We start from the raw sequence: 21,165 nt of genomic DNA, 5'->3' as shown, positions 1-21,165 counted from the left end.
GGAGGCCACATCATTGGATATTTTTTTTAAGTGGATATTGATAGGTTCGTGATTATTAAAGGTGTCAAGAGTTATATATGGGGAAAGGCAGTAGAATGGGGTTGAGAGGGAAAAATAGATCAGCCATGATCAAATGGTGGATCAGACTCGATGGGCCAAATGGCCTAATTCTGCTCCTGTGTCACAGTCATAGAGTGATACAGCGTGGAAACAAGCCCTTCGGCCCAACTTGCCCACACTGCCCTACATGCCCCATCTACACTAGCCCCATCTACACTAGCACCACCTGCCTGCGTTTGGCTTCTATCCCTCCAAACCTGTCCTATCCATGTACCTGTCTACTGGGAATAAAAGCAGAGGTTTGTCATGTGGTCTCTGTGGTCTAAAATAATGGACAAACTCTGCTACAATTTGGCTTTTTTCAATCATTGGATATTTCACTTACAGCTGAGATAATGACTGGTGTTTCCACTCCAGGGAAACAGAACACAACACTGCTCAACTTTGAAATCTTTCATCATTTCATTTCACCTCCACCCTTCGCAAGAATCGAAAGGGAAAGTCAGAATATATCAAACTCTGAACTAATTGACGTACGAAAGAACTGCAGATGCTGGTCTAAATCGAAGGTCGACACAAAATGCTGGAATAACACAGTGGGACAGGCAGCATCACTGGAGAGAAGGAATGGGTGACGTCTGAAGAAGGGTCTCGACCCGAAACGTCACCCATTCCTTCTCTCCAGAGATGCTGCCTGTCCCGCTGAGTTACTCCAGCTTTTTGTGTCTGCACTAACTGAGTTTTAAATGGCTGGAAATGTCCTTGCGCTGAAATAACTATTGACCTTTTTGAAGGCAGGATAGAGTTTAGCTGTAACTGACGGGGAGACAGGGCAGGATTACTGGGGACTGACAAGCCCAATCATTGCTGAAATGAAATAGATTTGATTTTGATGCAAACTGATTAAATCTTGTCCAGCAAACAAGTCATCAAAGATAGAACATTTGAAAATTGTCTTTCTGGTTTTTGAGAAGCTGACCTATAATTTGAATAATTGATGTTAGTTTTTCTATGTTCTTATATATATATAAATATCTTAACAATGGCAATTTTCCTGAACTGATTATGGAGTAACTTCTATGTCCAGAGATTCCCCAAAGGAACTAGTTTGTCCAATGTGTAATACAGTATGTGCTCATACTTTTCTTTCTGAGATACAGAAGACTTTGTGTCTTTAAAAGGGGAATGGTGTATTCATTACAATAAGAAGGTATATATACTTGCTTTATATGTAACATGGTGTGCTTTGGGAGACCATCTGGAATTTGAACAGATTGGTTTTGAGGGACTGCAACTCAAAATGTATTCAAAGATGTCAAAAAACGTACGAAAGAACTGCAGATGCTGGTCTAAATCGAAGGTCGACACAAAATGCTGGAGTAACTCAGCGGGTCAGGCAGCATCTGTGGAGAACATGGATAGGTGACGTTTCACAGAGTGCTGGAGTATCTCAGCGGGTCAGGCAGCATCTGTGGAGAACATGGATAGGTGACGTTTCACAGAGTGCTGGAGTAACTCAGCGGGTCAGGCAGCATCTGTGGAGAACATGGATAGGTGACGTTTCACAGAGTGCTGGAGTAACTCAGCGGGTCAGGCAGCATCTGTGGAGAACATGGATAGGTGACGTTTCACAGAGTGCTGGAGTAACTCAGCGGGTCAGGCAGCACCTGTGGAGAACATGGATAGGTGACGTTTCACAGAGTGCTGGAGTAACTCAGCGGGTCAGGCAGCATCTGTGGAGAACATGGATAGGTGACGTTTCACAGAGTGCTGGAGTAACTCAGCGGGTCAGGCAGCATCTGTGGAGAACATGGATAGGTGACGTTTCACAGAGTGCTGGAGTAACTCAGCGGGTCAGGCAGCATCTGTGGAGAACATAGATAGGTGACGTTTCGGGTCGGACACTTCTTCAGTGTTATTGTGATTCAGAGTTATCTCATTGATAAAGCCATAAAAGGAATAGATCGGGTAGACGTACAGAGTCTCTTATCCAGAGTAGGGGAATCGATAACCAGAGGACATAAGTTTAAGATGAAGGGAGAAAGATTTATTAGGAATCTATTTAGGGGGAATATTTTCACACAAAGGGTGGTGAGCGTCAGGGACGAGCTGCCAGAGGAGGTAGTTGAGGCAGGGACTATCGCAACATTTAAGAAGCAAATAGACAGGTACATGGATAGGACAGGTTTGGAGGGATATGGACCAAATGCAGGCAGGTGGGACTAGTGTAGCTGGGACAAGTTGGCTGATGTGGGCCAGTTAGGCCAAAGGGGCTGTTTCCACACTGTGTCACTCTAGGACTCTGACTCAAGATTAAAAGATGTCTTTGCTGTTACAGTGATACAAATGATTTTAACTAACATGTGATGAGCAAAGATTATAAAGACACAAATATAATATAAAGATTATAAAGATACAAGTAAGTTATATACAAGGTGCTCACCTGTCGGCTTGCAGTCCAGAACTTCTTCTGGAAAAACTCCAGCTTCATTTGAATACCCACAGCTGTTAAAGAACAGAGTAATGTTGTTCATTCACCTTTGACAATCATGTTTATCAAACACCCGTCAAATATATTGTGTTCAACTATGTAAAGTATGTGGAAGCAAGGAACTCCAAATGCTGGTTTACAAGAAAAAAGGCATGAAGTGCTGGAGTAACTCAGCGGGTCAACATGGATAGGTGACATTTCGGGCTGGCACCCCTCCTAATTCTTCTTCAGTGACCGATACGTCACCTATCCATGTTCTCCACAGATGCTGCCTGACCCGCTGAGTTACTCCAGCACTCTGTGAAACATCGCTTATCTAAAGACAAGCTGCATGTCTTTGGAGCGTGGGAGGAAACCGCAGCAACTTGAGGAAACCCACACAGTCACAGTTAGAACGTGCAACCTCCGTATAGACAACTCATTGTCAGGATGGAACCTATGTCTCTGGAGCTGTAAGGTAACAACTCTACCGCTGCGCCAACGTGGCCGCCCGACCGTATAAATCTCTCTGAGAAGGTTCTTCAAGTCTGCCCTTGGCTGCTGTTCTGGACCTCCCTACGCAAGGGCAGACTCTTCAAGCCTTGTCAATTCTCTCCGGCACTGGGGACACTCAAACATTGCTCTGCGCTTCATGTAGTTTATTATATTTTAGAGATTCAGCTGCATGAAACATTCTCATCTGAGCATATTTAGTTGGTCAATCCCAGCATATGAAGCTCGGGTGAAGTGAGAAAATCACATCTCATTTCTCTTACAGAGTCTCAGAGCAATACAGCTTAGAAACAGGCCCTTCGGCCCAACTCATCCATGCCAACCAAGGTGCCCCATCTAAACAGCCCATTTGCCTGTATTTGGCCCATTTCCTATCCATGTATCTGTCCAAGTATCTTGTGAAAGCTCTTGCTAAATTTGACACATTGTGAATTAAGAATGCTTTTTACCCGAGCAATGACTAACAGCGATGTGAATATTTAACACGAGATTCCCTTGTACAAAATGTAAATGGAGCGAGTTGTTTATTTATGCGGGTTAATATCAGATGATATCAGACGGAATCTCCAGAAACTGGCAGCATTTGTGGTATTTGTTTATAAGAGGCCATGCCTCTCAATAATGGCGTTTATGACAAATGCCAAAACCACAGAGATGTTATAAGGGCCTTACATGAAATGATTTTTCGTGTGAATGCCTTTGATTACATCCATGCTGTACAACTGGAATGTCAACCAGCCCTTGGATGCATGGTCCTGTAACAAGATCGAACACTGCTCTCCACAGTATTGGCATCAGCTTCCATTAACACCATCCACTCAGCACCATGACAGTCCAAAGCCCGTGCTTTTACAAGCTTTCAATTCTCATAGAGATTTCACAGAGAACAATAGACAATAGACAATAGGTGCAGGAGTAGGCCATTCGGCCCTTCGAGCCAGCACCGCCATTCAATGTGATCATGGCTGATATTCCACAATCAGTACCCCGTTCCTGCCTTCTCCCCATATCCCCTGACTCCGCCATCTTTAAGAGCTCTATCTAACTCTCTCTTGAAAGCATCCAGAGAATTGGCCTCCGCTGCTTTCTGAGGCAGAGAATTCCACAGATTCACAACTCTCTGGGTGAAAAAGTTTTTCCTCATCTCCGTTCTAAATGTCCTTCCCCTTATTCTTAAACTGTAGCCCATGTTTAAGAATAAGAGGCAAGCCATTTAGTACGGAGATGAGGAAAAACCTTTTCACCCAGAGTTGTGAATCTGTGGAATCTATTGTCTATTGCTCCTGGTACAGGACTCCCCCAACATCGGAAACATGTTTCCTGCTTCTAGCGTGTCCAATCCATTAATAATCTTATATGTTTCAATAAGACCCCCTCTCATCCTTCTAGACTCCAGAGTGTACAAGCCCAGCCGCTCCATTCTCTCAGCATATGACAGTCCCGCCATCCCGGGAATTAACCTTGTAAACCTACGCTACACTCCCTCAATAGCAAGAATGTCCTTCCTCAAATTTGGAGACCAAAACTGCACACAATACTCCAGGTGTGGTCTCACCAGGGCTCTGTACAACTGCAGAAGGACCTCTTTGCTCCTATATTCGATTCCTCTTGTTATGAAGGCCAACATGCCATTAGCTTTCTTCACTGCATGCTGCACCTGCATGCTTACTTTCAGTGACTGATGAACAAGGACACCCAGATCACGTTGTAGTTCCCCTTTTCCTAACTTGACACTATTCAGATAATAATCTGCCTTCTTGTTCTTGCCACCAAAGTGGATAACCTCACATTTATCCACATTAAACTGCATCTGTCATGCATCTGCCCACTACCCCAACCTGTCCAAGTCACCCTGTATTCTCATAGCATCCTCCTCACAGTTCACACTGCCACCCAGCTTTGTGTCATCTGCAAATGTGCTAATGTTACTTTTAAATCCCTTCATCTAAATCATTGATGTATATTGTAAATAGCTGCGGTCCCAGCACCGAGCCTTGCGGTACCCCACTAATCACTGCCTGGCATTCTGAAAGGGACCCGTTAATCCCTACTCTTTGTTTCCTGTCTGCCAACTAATTTTCTATCCATATCAGTACCCTACCCCCAATACCATGTGCTTTAATTTTGCCCACTGATCTCCCATGTGGGACCTTATCAAAGGCTTTCTGAAAGTCCAGATACACTACATCCACTGCTCTCCCTTGTCCATTTTCATAGTTACATCCTCAAAAAATTCCAGAAGATTAGTCAAGCATGATTTCCCCTTTGTAAATCCATGCTGACTCGGACCGATCCTGTTACTGCTATCCAAATGTGCCGCTATTTCATCTTTTATAATTGACTCCAGCATCTTCCCCACCATCGATGTCAGGCTAACTGGTCTATAATGCCCTGTTTTCTCTCTCCCGCCTTTCTTAAAAAGTGGGATTACATTAGCTACCCTCCAATCCACAGGAACTGATCCTGAATCTATAGAACATTGGAAAATGATCACCAATGCGGGCACGATTTCTGGAGCCACTTCCTTAAGTACCCTGGGATGTAGACCATCAGGCCCTGGGGTATCTGCTGGTCATGGATTCATGCACAGAGATTCCACCTCCCTGTGCCACCATGAGATTTAGTTTTGTTTAGGGATACAGAGTAGAAACAGGCCCTTCATCCCAACGAGTCTGTGCCATCCAGCAATCCCCCCTTACACTAGTTCTACCCTACACACACTAGGAACAAGTTTTTTTGCAGAAGCCAATTAGCCTCTTTAAGTGTGGGAGGAAACAGGAGGAAAACGTCTTTGAAGTGTGGGAGGAAACCGGAGCACCCGGAGAAAATCCACACAGGTCACGAGGGGAACGTGCAAACTCAGTACTGACAGCACCCATGGTCAGGATGAAACCCGGGTCTCTGCCACTGTGAGGCAGCAACTCTACCGCGGCACCACCGTGCCGGTTATAGGGGGAAGGAATCAGGAACGGAATGCACAAATACTGTGAATATCCAGAGTGACGGGGAAATAAATACAGTATTTGCGGTGAAAAATTTGTCACAATGAACAAGGTGAGACAAATGTTTGAGATTATTGTAAAATAATATAAATGTTTTAAAAGTTGCAATGATATGGAGAAACAAAGAACTGCAGATGCTGGTTAATACACAAAAGGACTGGAGTAACTCAGTAGGTCAGGCAGCATCTGTGGGGAACATGGATAGGTGACGTTTCAGAGTGCTGGAGTAACTCAGCGGGTCAGGCAGCATCTCTGGAGAACATGGATAGGTGACGTTTCAGAGTGCTGGAGTAACTCAGCGGGTCAGGCAGCATCTCTGGAGAGAGGGAATGGGTGACGTTTCAGGTCGAGACCCTTCTTCAGACTGATGTCAGGGGTCTGAAGAAGGGTCTCGGCTGTGTATAAAAAAGGAATAACCAATCTAGCCAAGTGGGGAAGTTGCTGCTAAAGTGTGTAGACACCGATATTAGAACAAGAGTTTGCACCATGTAACTGTACCCCAATGTGTACCAATTAAATCGAGTGATTAGCTTTAATTTGTCCTGAGTGCAATATCAATGAGTGTTATAAATGCTTTCCAAATGTTATCTAATTACACCCTCAGGACTATGAAGAATATAACGCAGAACATTGCAGGCAATGTGTTCATAGTAATCTGAATAAATGATGTTGCTTTCATATAGAACATAGAACAGTACAGCACAGGAAGGCCCTTCAGCCCACAATGTCTGTGTTGAACATAATGCCAAGACTAACTCCTATTTGCCTGCACGTGATCCTTATCCCTCCATTCCCTGCATATCCATGTGCCTATGTAAACACCTCTTAAACACCACACCCCAGGCAGCACGTTCCAGGCACCCACCACCCTCTGTATAAAGATCCGTTGCGTACTACCCAGTAAGCGGAAAGACAATACATGATTACAATCGAACTGTCCATGCTGGGAAAACAGGATCTGACTGTCTACCGTATCTCTCTATGCCTCATCGTTTTATATACTTGATTGTATATGTCACTGTATAAATCTCCATGCGATCTTGAGCATGTTGTAGTAATGCTCGCACAATGAAATTGAATCCACAGTGTTTGCTGACAGACGAGTATTTGCAGCACTGGAGGATGGATGGTTGAGGCATGTGGCAGGTTTCCAGTTATAGCTGGGGTTGGGACAGCTGCCAAGAGCAGAGGGAACGGCAGATACGTCAGCACCGTGTATCTCCGCACGCTGCGAATGCCAGTGCAGCCTCGCCTCCGTGGCGAGGAAGAGACCGTGTTCCACATGTATGTGGCGTGCGAGAGGTTGCTGCCCCTGTACGAGTATCTGAAGTTTTGGCTGCACTTCAGTCCCACACTCCTGATCTTTGGTCACCCGGTACAGAGGGGGAGGTGGCGAGTGGGGGGGATCGGTCTGCACCTGGGTAGACACAAAATGCTGGAGTAACTCAGCGGGACAGGCATCATCTCTGGAGAGAAGGAATGGGTGACATTTTGGGTCAAGACCCTTCTTCAGACCCCTGGGCCTGGCCAAGATTGCCATTCGCAGGTCCAGGCAGAGGGCAGTCGATGGTCACACCAGGGTCGGCTGCCTGCCCCTCTTCCGGGCCTACGTCCGTGCCCGCGTGTCCCTGGAGATGTAGCACACACATGCGGTGTCCAAGGGGACTCTGGAGGCCTTCTGTGACCGCTGGTCGCCGCGGGTGGTCGAGTGTATTAGAGTCATAGAGTCATCGTGTGATACATTATAGAAACAGGCCCTTTGGCCCAACTAGCCCACACCGGCCAACATGCCCCATCTACACGAGTCCCACCTGCCTGCGCTTGGTCCATATCCCTCCAAACCTGCCCTATCCAAGGACCTGTCTAACTGTTTCTTAAACGTTGGGATAGTCCCAGCCTCAACTACCTCCTCTGGCAGCTTGTCCATACACCCACCACCCTGTGTGTGAAAAAGTTACCCCTGAGATTCCTATTAAATCTTTTCCCCTTCACCTTAAAGTGGGGTCCTCGATCCCCCTACTCTGGGCAAGAGACTCTGTGCATCTACCCGATCTATTCCTCTCATGATATTGCATACATGTATATCATGATATTGTAGATAAAGTTGACAATATTTTAATCTGATTTAGTTAGATTGTAAACTGTCAATGGCAGTCTTGATGTTGTCACTACTCTGTCCTTGTGTGCGATTGAATAAAAGCATTTTGGATTATTAAACAAAGAGTGCAGCCTCGCAAACTCTGGGGGCGATCAACAGAGAGAGCAGGGATCAGGAGCAGACCTGGAGCAGTCCAGGAGCAGGGATCAGGAGCAGACCTGGAGCAGGGATCAGTAGCAGGCCAGGAGCAGGGATCAGGAGCAGGCCAGGAGCAGTCCAGGAGCAGGGATCAGGAGCAGACCTGGAGCAGGGATCAGGAGCAGGGATCAGGAGCAGGCCAGGAGCAGGGATCAGGAGCAGACCTGGAGCAGGGATCAGTAGCAGGCCAGGAGCAGGGATCAGGAGCAGGCCAGGAGCAGGGATCAGGAGCAGGCCAGGAGCAGGGATCAGGAGCAGGGATCAGGAGCAGGGATCAGGAGCAGGCCAGGAGCAGGGATCAGGAGCAGGCCAGGAGCAGGGATCAGTAGCAGGCCAGGAGCAGGGATCAGGAGCAGGCCAGGAGCAGGGATCAGGAGCAGGCCAGGAGCAGGGATCAGGAGCAGGGATCAGGAGCAGGGATCAGGAGCAGACCTGGAGCAGGGATCAGTAGCAGGCCAGGAGCAGGGATCAGGAGCAGGCCAGGAGCAGGGATCAGGAGCAGGCCAGGAGCAGGGATCAGGAGCAGGGATCAGGAGCAGGGATCAGGAGCAGACCTGGAGCAGGGATCAGGAGCAGGCCAGGAGCAGGGATCAGGAGCAGGGATCAGGAGCAGGGATCAGGAGCAGGGATCAGGAGCAGACCTGGAGCAGGGATCAGGAGCAGGGATCAGGAGCAGGGATCAGGAGCAGGGATCAGGAGCAGGGATCAGGAGCAGACCAGGAGAAGACCTGGAGAAGACCAGGAGCAGGGATCAGGAGCAGGGATCAGGAGCAGGGATCAGGAGCAGACCAGGAGAAGACCTGGAGCAGGGATCAGGAGCAGGGATCAGGAGCAGACCAGGAGAAGACTTGGAGCAGACTTAGAGCAGACCTGGAGCAGGGATCAGGAGCAGACCCGGAGCAGACCCGGAGCAGACCCGGAGCAGACCCGGAGCAGACCCGGAGAAGACCCGGAGCAGACCCGGAGCAGACCCGGAGCAGACCCGGAGCAGACCCGGAGCAGGCCAGAGCACCTCCTGATCACATAGCACAGCAACATCAATGTTGCAGCACCTTCAAACTGTTTCTGCACTGTATCTCTAAACTAAACAAAACTAAACTAAATCCCCTTGACATTGTCTGGCCCAGGCTCGGAACTGCCCTTTGACGGCATTGGACTTGTACTTGCTGGAGTTTGGAAGGATGAGGGGCCCCCTCATTGAAAGTATAGAATAGTGAAAGGCTTGGATAGGGTGGAAGTAGAGAGGATGTTTCCACTAGTGGGAGAGTCTAGAACTAGAGGTCACAGCCTCAGAATTAAAGGACGTTCCTTTAGGAAGGAGATGAGGAGAAATTTCTTCAGTCAGAGGGTGGTGAATCTGCGGAATTCTTTGCCACAGAAGGCTGTGGAGGCCAAGTCAATGGAAATTTCTAAGGCAGAGATAGATAGATTCTTGATTAGTGTGGGCGTCAGGGGTTATGGGGAGAAGGCAGGAGAATGGGGTTAGGATGGAGAGATACTTCAGCCATGATCGAATAGCCTTCAAGAACCTATGGACTCAATAAAGAGAGAACTGGGACAATGAGTGTGAATTGTGAAAGATTGCCCAAGGGGGAAGGCAGCGGTGCTGGTGACATCCTGTACTGTGATGTCAGGCACCCTCCAACACCTCAAATCATAGAAACATAGACAATAGGTGCAGGAGTAGGCCATTCGGCCCTTCTAGCCAGCACCACCATTCAATGTGATCATGGCTGATCATCCATCATCAGTATCCCGTTCCTGCTTTCTCCCCATATCCCTTGATTCCCTGAGCCCTAAGAGTCAAAATGATTCCCTGAGCCCTAAGAGTCAAAGCGACCCAACACGGAACAAATGTGAGGCAGGCAATCGAACATTTGCCCTTGATTTCAGAAGGCAGGTTTATTTCTGTCGCCTCAACTTCAGACAGATTGAAAACACGCGAAAGCTGAGCTGTCATGCGTTGATTTGTGAAGCGCAGCTGTCGTGCGTAAACTCCCAGTCTGCGCTCGCTCACATGGTGTGTTCAGTCCCAGCTGTAGAGACCTTCTCCCCACACGGTACCAACACAGAGCCATAGAGACCTGCTCCCCACTGTCTGTACAAACTCTGGGGAACACACGTCGTCTAATACAACAGCAGACAGCTTCCATTTCCAAGGTCACTCTTCACAACCGACACTTGACTTCCCGAGCTGACTAAAGTCTCTGTGGTTTGTGGTCAAATGGAACATTAGATCGTGGGCAGCAGAAACCCAAATCAGCGTTAAATTGTGCCGAAGATAGACACAAAAAGCTGGAGTAACTGAGCGAGTCAAGCAGCATCTTTGGAGAGAAGGAATGGGTGACGTTTCAATTCTGCCTATTCATTTTAATGCTGCAGATGTACAGTAACTGGAGTGGTTCAGTTCTCTCTCAAGGGAAAGAAAACGACAAGTTAGAAACAATGAGAGGTAAGAATTGTGTTTTAAATGCCTGATCCACATATCTTTGTCTAAGTCAACTCATTTAACATTTGCCCCCGTTATTGCTTTTGATTTTGTTTTTCAAGCCACTATTACAACTAAGCGTGGCCTTATTTTTTTTTGCTGAGTTGTGCCACTCTGCACTCTTGAGTTAGTCTGACATTTAAGATTGCATGTTTTACGATGATGGTGCCAGGACTTGAGCGATATGGGCAGGCTCAGACTTTATTCCTTGGAGCACAGGAGGCTGAGTGGTGATCTTATAGAGATAAGTATAAAATCACGAGGGGAATAGATCGGGCAGGTGCACGAGTCGTTTACCCAGCATAGGGGAATCAAGAACCAGAGGATACATGTTTAAGTGGAGTTTGCATGGTCACCCCGTGACCACGTGGGTTTCCTCCAGGTGCTCCGGTTTCCTCTTACATCCCAAAGACATGGGGGTTTGTAAGTTAATTGTCCCTCTGTAAATTGTCCCTAGTGTGTAGAGAGTGGATGAGAAAGTAGGACAACATAGAACTAATGTGAAGGGTGATCGCTGGTCGTCGTGGACTGGGTGGGCCGAATGGCCTGTTTCCATGCTGCAATAAAACTGTTCTGTCTTTAGTCACCGATGTCACAATTGTGGTGCAATCTGAGTCATTGTTGTGGTTCCACTAATATTGTTGTGTTCAGTTAACTCCACAGGGAAGTGAACATATCACTGTCTTTTTTACAGGTGACATTGCTTTGGGAATGATCGCTTTCTTATTTGTACAGTCAGTCACAGGATGCCCGGAAAAATGCCAGTGCATGGAGACTGAGAAAGTAGTACGTTGCACAGGTACAGGGCTCTCACAGGTACCTAGAGGTATTGCCCTAAACACAGAGGCCCTGTACTTGCAGAATAATCAGATCCACACAATATCAAATGCTGACTTCACTGGTATGTTGCAGCTACAAACTTTAGACTTGTCCAACAACATTATTTCAAACTTATCATCAGATACGTTTGATGGACTACATAACCTTCTCATCCTAAATCTGGCCAATAACTCCATCACCAATGTGGACAACAAAATGCTCCACTCAACTGGGAACCTGCATCAACTGGACCTGTCGTTTAATCACCTTACTAGTTTGCCCGAGGGTTTGTTCAACAACCTGCAGAATCTGACATCACTAGCAATGCATCAAAACCAACTTCAGCACATCAGCAGGTCGCTGGTGGATTCCCTGCCAAGTCTACAAGCCATCTTGTTCAGGAAAAACCAGTGGAAGTGTGACTGTCATCTAACGGGATTGAAACTTTGGTTGGAGAGCTTCCTCTACACAGGTCAGTCAACAAACACCAGTTCACCTTCACCTTCTCAGTGGTGAAGTAGTGCTCATGGTTCCCAGATTGGCAATCAAATTACCTCCTAGAAACTTCCCTCGAGAAACTTCACCGTTCTGTCAAATCTACAATGATGCCAGCTCACATTCAAATCACAGCAACATCACAATCAGACAATAGATCGTAGAACAGTACAGCACAGGAACAGGCCCTTCGGCCCACAATGTCCATGTTAAACCTATCCACTCTGCCTGCAACGTGATCCACATCCCTCCATCCCTTGCATATCCACGTACTGATCTAAAAACATCAAACACCACTGTTGTATCTGCCTCCACCACCACCCCTGGCAGCGCGTTCCAGGCATCCACCACCCTCTGTGTAAAATCAGATCACAACAATCTCACTAAGTAAACCCTTTAGAAACATAGAAAATAGGTGCAGGAGTAGAACATTCAGCCCTTCAAGCCAGCACCACCATGGCTGATCATCCAAAATCAGTATCCCGTTCCTGCTTTCTCCCCATAACCCTTGATTCCGTTAGCCCTAAGAGCTAAATTTAACTCTCCCTTGAAAACATCCAGTGAATTGGTCTCCACTGACTTCTGTGGCAGAGAATTCCACAACTCTCTGGGTGAAAATGTTTTTCCTCCTTTCAGTCGTAAATGGCCTACCCCTTATTCTTAAACTGTGACCTCTGGTTCTGGACTCCCCCAACATGGGGAACAGTTTTCCTGCATCTAGCCTGTATTAGCACATGTCTCCACAACACACATTGGATATATTGCATTCGATGAATTAAGGAATACTATTTCTATTACACACATTATATGATTAAAATATGGTGTCAGGGGTTATGGGGAGAAGGCAGGAGAATGGGGTTGAGAGGGAAAGATAGATCAGCCATGATTGAATGGCGGAGTAGACTTGATGGGTCAAATGGCCTAATTCTACTCCTAACACTTATGAACATGAAGGTAGACAAAAGTGCTGGAGAAACTCAGCGGGTGCAGCTGCATCTATGGAGCGAAGGAAATAGGCAACGTTTCGGGCCAAAACCCTTCTTCATACTGATGTAGGGTGGGGGGGGGGGGGGCGGGAAGAAGAAAGGAAGAGGAGGAGCCAGAGGGCTGAGGGAGAGCTGAGAAGGGGAGGAGACAATAAGGGCTACCGGAAATTGGAGAAGTCAATGTTCATGCCGCTGGGGTATAAACTGCCCAAGCGAAATATTGGAGGAGCAGCACCTCATATTTCACTTGTGCTGTTTATATTGGAAGAGCAGCACCTCATAGTCCTTATTGTCTCCTCCTCTTCTCAGCTCTCCCTCAGCCCTCTGGCTCCTCCTCTTCCTTTCTTCTTCCCTGCCTCGCCCCCCCCCCTCCCCCCACATCAGTCTTTATGACCTGACAATATGAATTAGATCGTGAACTAGAGAGACACTTAAAAGTCCCTTCAGAAATTGGCAAGCAGAGAAAAAGCTGTCTTGGGAAAAAAAAGTTTCCATGTAACCTCCCTACTGCCACTTTCACCGTGGAAGGGCACCAAAATTGACGATTGATTGCTTCTATTGACACTTGCATTGATATTAAACTGTATAACAGCCAGCCTTTAAAATTTGTAGCTTGCAGTAATAATAAAAATAAATGTAGCTGCTAAAAATTAAAAAAAAATTAAAACTGTGAGATAAATGACTCTAAACTCCTCACCCCTTTTCCCCATTGACACAACCGGGATGGCACAGTGGTGCAGCGGTAGAGTTGCTGCCTCACAGTGATCCTGATTACGGGTGCTGTCTGTACGGAGTTTGTACATTCTCGCTGCGACTGTGTGGGTTTTCTCCGGGTGCACTGGTTTCCTCCCACACTCCAAAGTTTGTAGGTTAATTGGCTTCTGTAAATTGCCCCGAGTCAGATAGAACTAGTGTAGGAGTGATTGCTGGTCGACACAGCCACGGTGGGCTGAAGGGTCTGTTTACACGTTGTATCTCACAACTAAACTAAACAACTGTTTTTATAACATGACTTTCTGTAAAGCAAAGTTTCTTAGGTGACTTAACTTCCACATTAGAGCAGATCTTACAGGTGAGGTGGAGTACTCTGCCAGAGCCCATCCTGATCTCACCATGGTGCCAGCCCCGTGTCTCGGTCACAGCTTCACCAAGGCTTATTCTCTGCCGTGGAGGCCAATTCACTGGATGTTTTCAAGAGGGAGTTAGATTTAGAGCTTTGGGCTAACGGAATCAAGGGATATGGGGAGAAGGCAGGAACGGGGTAATGATTCTGGATGATCAGCCATGATCATATTGAATGGCGGTGCTGGTTCGAAGGGCTGAATGGCCTGCTCATGCATCTATTTTCTATGTTTCTATGAAACACCTGAATGGCCTGCTGCCTGCTTGATTATTGCAACAGTCCGTGTGTCTGTCTGTCAGTTATGCCATTGCCACCTCTACATCATCCCACCCACCCACCCCACCCATCACCCATCCATCCACCCACCCATCACCCACCCAGCCACCCACCCCACCCATCCATCCACCCACCCATCACCCACCCACCCATCCACCACACCCACCCACCCAGCCACCCACCCCACCCATCCATCCACCCACCCATCACCCACCCACCCATCACCCACCCATCCATCCACCCATCTCGCACCCACTCAGCCACCACATCCACCCATCACCCATCCAACCACCCACCCATCACCCATCCATCCACTCATCACCCACCCAACCACCCACCCCACCCATCACCCATCCACCCACCCCACCCATCACCCACCCCACCCATCCATCCACTCACCCATCACCCATCACCCACCCACCACACCCACCCACCCCATCCCACCCATCACCCACCCACCCCACCAATCCACCAAACCCACCCACCCTTCTACCCAGGCCAATATGTTATCTCCTGCTCCCCAGAGCTTTCATTTCCTGTGGCAGCGTACAATGCAGCAATTTATCAAAAGCTTTCTGGAAAGATCCATGCATCTATTGGCTTCTTTTTATCCCCCACCAGCTCTTCTTCAAAGCAATACAATAAATTGGCCAAACATCATCCATCTTTCACAATCCACACTCACTTTGTCCATTGCATTCAGTTGTCCTAATTGCCTGCCTAAAACATCTTCATTATTAGCTTCTAACATTTTCCTTATGATAAATATTAAACTAATTTGTAACATGGGGACTCTGGCCTTTGTATCTCCCTCACTTTCTAAATAAATGTCTTCCATTTGCTGCATTACAATCTAATAGAGCCTTGCTGAAACCTAGAGGCACAAGGAACTCCAGATGCCTGACCCGCTGAGTTACTGCAGCACTCTGAAACATCACCTATCCATGTTCTCCACAGATGTTGCCTGACCCGCTGAGTTACTGCAGCACCCTGTGAAACGTCACCTATCCATGTTCTCCACAGATGTTGCCTGACCCGATGAGTTACTCCAGCACTCTGTGAAATGTCACCTATCCATGTTCTCGAGATGCTGCCTGACCCGCTGAGTTACTCCAGAACTCGGTGTCCTTTCTTGGTCTTCCACATGTCTATCTGTGCTCTAAATCCATTGCTTCATTTTTCAAGATCCTTTGCATTAAAGTACACATGACAGGCAGCGCTGAACTATTTTGTTTCCTGATTTCCAGCCCATTTCCCCTCTTGCTTTCCTACCTAATTCCTCTATGTCCAGAATCATTTATTAAACCATTACCGTCCACAGCCCATTTGCTCCTTTGTCAAACCATTGGCAACTTACCATGCACCCTCCAAACCAACTTAAAGCCGGTTCCCAGGGGATCAGAATGGAAAAACATCCCTGCTTGCTGGCCACTGCACAATTTAAATCATTCCTTTATCAGCAATCTTATTGGTTGCTGCAGATTAAAACAATCAGATCAATTCAGAAGTAAACAGATGTGAAGAAGGGAAAATGGGCAGAGAATTAAATTCCTTTCTTTAATTGTCCTTTCAACTCTGCCAGATGTCCTCTCAGATGTAATAATTGTACTGCTTAGATGAAAATGCATTTTTCTGTACTTTTTCTAAAAGCCACAAATCATGACAAATGTCCCATGGAATGACTCATTCTGCTTTCACATAGGAGGGAAGATTGATGAAATTCTATGCACAGAACCAGAGGACTTAAGAAGTAAGGACCTCATGAGAATCCCGCATGAATTATTCCAGGTGTGTTCCTCCATAAAGGACAAGTCATCTCACGTTGACTCCGACCAGAGAAGTCCCACCATCCAAACGTTGCAGCACAAACTGGAGCCGGAGCACAGCCCAGACTGTACCCCGAAGGCCAAGCAACGGTCAGGCAGCTTACGGCATGCCATTGCTACTATTGTGGTCACTGGAGTCATCTGTGGCATCGTCTGCCTGATGATGCTGGTGGCAGCTGTTTATGGCTGTTCCTACGCCTTTATCATGGCCAAGTACCAACGGGAGCTCAAGAAACTCGACCATCTGGGTCCCGATGTTGAACAGGAAAATGCTGAAGAGAAGGAACCCCTAGATAGCTCACTGGTATGAGCTCCCCTCTACTGCCTTGTCAAGCGGCAAGAGTAGACACAAAGTGCTGCAGTAACTCAATGGGTCAGGCAGCATGTCTGGAGAGAAAGAATGGGTAACGTTTCACAGAGTGCTGGAGTAACTCAGTGGGTCAGGCAGCATCTCTGGAGAAATGGAATAGATGACGTTTCACAGAGTGCTGGAGTAACTCAGCAGGTCAGGCAGCATCTCTGCAGGAAAGGAATAGGTGATGTTTCGGGTTGGAATCCTTCTTCAGACCCATTCCAACCCAACACATCTCCTATTCCTTCTCTCCAGAGCTGCTGCCTGGCCCGTTGAATTACTCCAGCATTTTGTGTCTATCTTTAGTATAAAGCAGCCTCTGCAGTTCCTTCCTACACAAGAATCAAGAGTGTTTAATTGTCATATGACTCTAAATGAAACAATGACATTCTTAAGACAATATCAATATCAAGACAATATTAATATCCATAAGACAAAGTGTTGGACACTGTAAATCTATAATGAACATGTCTTTCATGTGGAAGAAGGCGTCTAACATCCTAGACTGTTTTAATTTTCTAAAGAAGTTTGGACTTCGTGTAGTTTGCATGTAGATCACATATTGTGTATATGAGTTGCGAATGGCTTGAATCAGTATCAACAGAATTATGAAAAAACTGAAGAATGAAGACAGGAATGAGACACAAACATGTCAAAGGGATGTCAATCGACTGTGCAAGATGCAGCTCTTGTCTTCTCTTCTGAATACTTACTGTAGGTTGGTTGAAGTGTGTTAACGGCTCGATATAAATATAAGTTGTTGCTGTGGTTTCTTCTGGGAAAGTGTAATAACTGGGAACACATTGGCCTCCTTCACTAAATATAAATTTTAGCAATTTGTATTAGGTTTTTGGGTTGTAATTACTCATGTCTTGTAAGATGTGAACACTATGCCCTTACAATTATGCATTGAGTTGTGGTAGGCCATTGGTATTGTAATCACAAGAAATATGTTTGTCCTATTTCTATAAAGGTATACATTCATTAATAAAGTAATTCAATGGTGGTGAATCTGTGGAACTCATTGCCACACAAAGTGCTGGAGTAACTCAGTGGGTCAGGCAGCATCAGTGAGGTCAAGTCATTGCCACAGAAGGCTGTGGAGGCCAAGTCAATGGATATTTTTAAGGCAGAGATAGATAGATAGATTCTTGATTAGTACGGGTGTCAAGGGTTATGGGGAGAAGGCAGGAGAATGAGGTTAGGAGGGAGAAATAGATCATCCGTGACTGAATTGTGGAGTAGACTCAATGGGGCGAATGGCCTAATTCTTCTCCTATAACTTATTATCACCTTATGACTCATCTTAAAGTATTATGTTCTCACGAGTAGCGTTATCTATATAATTAAAAGTCTCACCATGACCACTTCCTGTTTGCACTGTGCTTTGATTTTAGAAAAATCGCTACCACATATGGCTGTGATTTTTTGGCCATCTTACTCAGAGTCATCCTCCACTGCGCAGGCCCCGAGGATTTTTCCCATCGATGAAAAATAAAAGACTTATTAGTGTTTAAAAATTCTTGAGATTCTCTCTCCTGTCAATCACCACCATGAAGGCCACGCCCCTTCTGGTGGGAGGGGAGGGGGGAGGGACTATAAAACCCGGAAGTGTGGGCATGGCTCAGTCTGTCTGTAAGATGGTAAGGGAGAGGTCACGACTCTGTGTCTCAGCTGGGAAACTACAGAACACTGTGAGTATGCAATGTACTTGAATAAATGATTTGTTAGCCCTTAATGAAAATGAAATGAGTTGTTTGGCCTGCTCTGTGCTTGAAACTGCAATGGCAATGGAAATTAAGTGACAATGCAATCAGCTGTTTGGCTTGGCCTGCCCTGGGCTTGAAACTGCAATGCAATTGGAAATGAAATGAAATGAATTGTTTGGCCTGCCTGAGACCACTAATTTCAGCCCACAAGCCCCCTATTAGCCGAGAAACCAGTCCCTCTTGCCCCAAATGCCCGCATTAGCCCAGGAGGAGCAATTTGGCCCAAAAGGCCCGTGCCAGGCCAGGAAAAGTCCAGAAAAAGTGCCTTTTACTGAGATTTCACTCAGATTTTTTTTTTAAAGAGCCCCTTCGGCCCAACTGGGCTGTACTAGCCCAGGAGTCCATTTGGCCCATCAGTAAGTATTTCCCCGTGCAAATATTAAACCTCACCCCAGTAATTTTCTACCTCCCTTCATTTGCTCCCTGTGAGATCCAGGCCAGGATAGACATTTCTCCTTCATTGCTGTGATCTGTAGAAAAAGATGAAAAATGTCTAAAATTGATTCTCCACCCTCTCCCCCTTCTCACTCACAGAGTCTCTCACCTGTTTTGGGCTGAAATTCTGGCAGTTTCTGAGCTGCCAGCCCATCAGGCCTGAGTGACTGAGCTGCCAGCCCAAGAATCCATTCGGCCCACAATGTCCATACTAGCCCTCTGGAAACCAGTCCCTTCGGCCCACATCACCCGCACTAGCACTCCAGAAAGCCCCCCGTGGAATATTGCGTTGGGTGACCAGCCATCCCGTGTGAACATGGGACCTAACGGGTCCCACTTAGTCTAGTCATACGTAATTTTTAAGTCTATTTCACTGGAGACCTGACATTATTTCAGAATGAACTTGTGAAAGATGTGTTTATGTCACCGTGACCAATAACCGTGGCCACCTATTATTACCTACGCAGAAAATGAAAACTAACGGCGATCAAGATTTCAGCTGGAATTCAGGGTCAATAATATTAAATTAATAACAGAAAGGGGGAGGTAATTCTGCAAAAATAATCATTTAAAATATATGTACTGTGAAAAGTATTCTCTATAATCAGTAACAAACGTATCTGAAATTTTAAATGAAATTGTTGATGATGTTATTGCCATCTGCTTCTGTTTTTCTTCACTATGACCTCACCATGCTTGTGAAAGCACCCTGCTTCTGAACATCAAATAGACTTTATAAATCTCTCCATTACTTGCTATCTTTTGTTTGCTTTGTTTTTCTGAACTTTATATTAATGCTTTCAGTAAGAACTATTTGCCAGTAGATTCTGCCATATGCCAAGTGTGGGTTGCAAATAGACGCAAGCATCATCAGCAAAGCATGTCTTCATTGCCCCAGATGGCCATTTCAATTGGCCACAGATGGCAATATCTTTGATGACACATATGATTGTTTTCCAACCCATATTCATTATGCCCATCTTTCCCAAAGTAAAGTTTTGAGTGAAACTTTGACCACATGACATGTGGCTATAAGCTCGTGGCGACACAGAGGTTACAAGCAATTTACACCAGAACATGGGGGAATGTAGCCAACAATCAATAGTGGTGAAGATAGACACAAACTGCTGGAGGAACTCAGCGGGACAGGCAGCATCTCTGGAGAGAAGGAATAAGTGACGTTTCAGGTCGAAATCAATAGTGATCATGCTCTATATCACCTCCATCCTTCTATTCCACTCTTCACTACCCTGCTGGGCAGCATGGTGGCATAGCAGTAGAGTTGCTACCTTACAGCGCTTACAGTGACAGAGACCTGCGTTCGATCCCGACTACCGCTGCTGTCTATATGGAGTTTGTACGTTCTTCCCAAGACCTGCGTGGGTTTTCTCAGAGATCTCCGGTTTCCTCCCACACTCCAAAGATGTACAGGTTTGGAGGTTAATTCGCTTGGTAAAAATGTGAAAATTGTCCCTAGTGTGTGTGTAGGATAGTGTTAGTGTGCGGGGGTCGCTGGTCGGCGCGGGCTCGGTGGGCCGAAGGGCCTGTTTCAGCGCTGCATCACTCAACAAAACTGAAGTAAACCACATATTTACACATCTTTCCACGATGCGTCTTCTCACCTGACCATCCGTTGGGATCAAAGATGACTTGTTTCTGCTCTGAAGCATGCAGTTCTGGCCATTTCTGTCCAAATGCCCCTTAAACCTTTTTCCCACCGATGTCTGGCCAGTGATCAGTGGACTGAGCAGACACAGGGGAGCCAGATGGTCAGCACTCCTTCTACGCACTTTACACCCACGCTCTTTATACTGAGAGCAAACTCTACATACTACACGCTTAACTTTTACTGCTGCCATGGACTTTGTGAAACAAATGCTACATATTTTCCAAGTAGGCTTTTGAAGTTTGTTTTAAAGTTAAACCACAAAACTCTTTGCATAGGTGAACATCATTGTTAAATATCAGGATCAGTGCTTTTATAGTGGAGTCATTCATGCCAGTAGACAACTTACAGTTCATGCCAATCCACATGGATCTGTGTTTTACTCTTCGGATGAGCCAGTAGAATATACTGTCCGTACCGTCACTAACAAACCCACTGAGTAGCAGAACTAACGCTGAGGAAAATTCCCACACGGACCTTTCAGTCCTCAGCCTCCTCCGTTGCCAGAGTGAGGACACACGCAAACTGGAGGAAAGGCATCTGCTATTCCACTTGGGCAGCTTACAATCAGGGCAGCACAGTGTCACAA

At 46.4% G+C, this 21,165-nt stretch overlaps 2 protein-coding genes across 2 annotated transcripts in view; one reads left to right on the top strand and one right to left on the bottom strand.

Annotated features, from left to right (window-relative positions):
- The window catches only part of cacna2d3 (calcium voltage-gated channel auxiliary subunit alpha2delta 3), a 437,296-nt gene that overhangs the window by 76,095 nt on the left and 340,036 nt on the right, over positions 1–21,165 (bottom strand). Inside the window, exon 29 of the mRNA XM_033036559.1 lies at positions 2,504–2,565. Coding sequence (XP_032892450.1) covers positions 2,504–2,565 — 62 coding nt within the window. The remainder of the gene's footprint in view (positions 1–2,503; positions 2,566–21,165) is intronic.
- Positions 10,358–16,792, top strand: lrtm1 (leucine rich repeats and transmembrane domains 1). The gene is made up of 3 exons (XM_033036558.1): positions 10,358–10,793; positions 11,524–12,120; positions 16,231–16,792. Exons 1-3 carry the CDS (start codon positions 10,715–10,717, stop codon positions 16,662–16,664), a joined length of 1,110 nt encoding a protein of 369 aa, XP_032892449.1. The 5' UTR covers positions 10,358–10,714; the 3' UTR covers positions 16,665–16,792.

Source organism: Amblyraja radiata, chromosome 18, assembly GCF_010909765.2.
Source record: "Amblyraja radiata isolate CabotCenter1 chromosome 18, sAmbRad1.1.pri, whole genome shotgun sequence".
In the NCBI taxonomy this organism is placed as follows: Eukaryota; Metazoa; Chordata; class Chondrichthyes; order Rajiformes; family Rajidae; genus Amblyraja; species Amblyraja radiata.
Note: the sequence above shows the minus strand (reverse complement) of the source record. Positions and strands in the feature narration are given on the sequence as shown.

What these genes read in the sequence shown, in the direction of transcription:
- lrtm1 (XM_033036558.1), top strand. Translation starts at nt 10,715, where the DNA reads ATGCTGCAGATGTACAGTAACTGGAGTGGTTCAGTTCTCTCTCAAGGG. An exon ending in CAAGTTAGAAACAATGAGAG is followed by an intron (nt 10,794 to 11,523) that starts GTAAGAATTGTG and finishes TCTTTTTTACAG; the next exon opens with GTGACATTGCTTTGGGAATG. An exon ending in GGAGAGCTTCCTCTACACAG is followed by an intron (nt 12,121 to 16,230) that starts GTCAGTCAACAA and finishes GCTTTCACATAG; the next exon opens with GAGGGAAGATTGATGAAATT.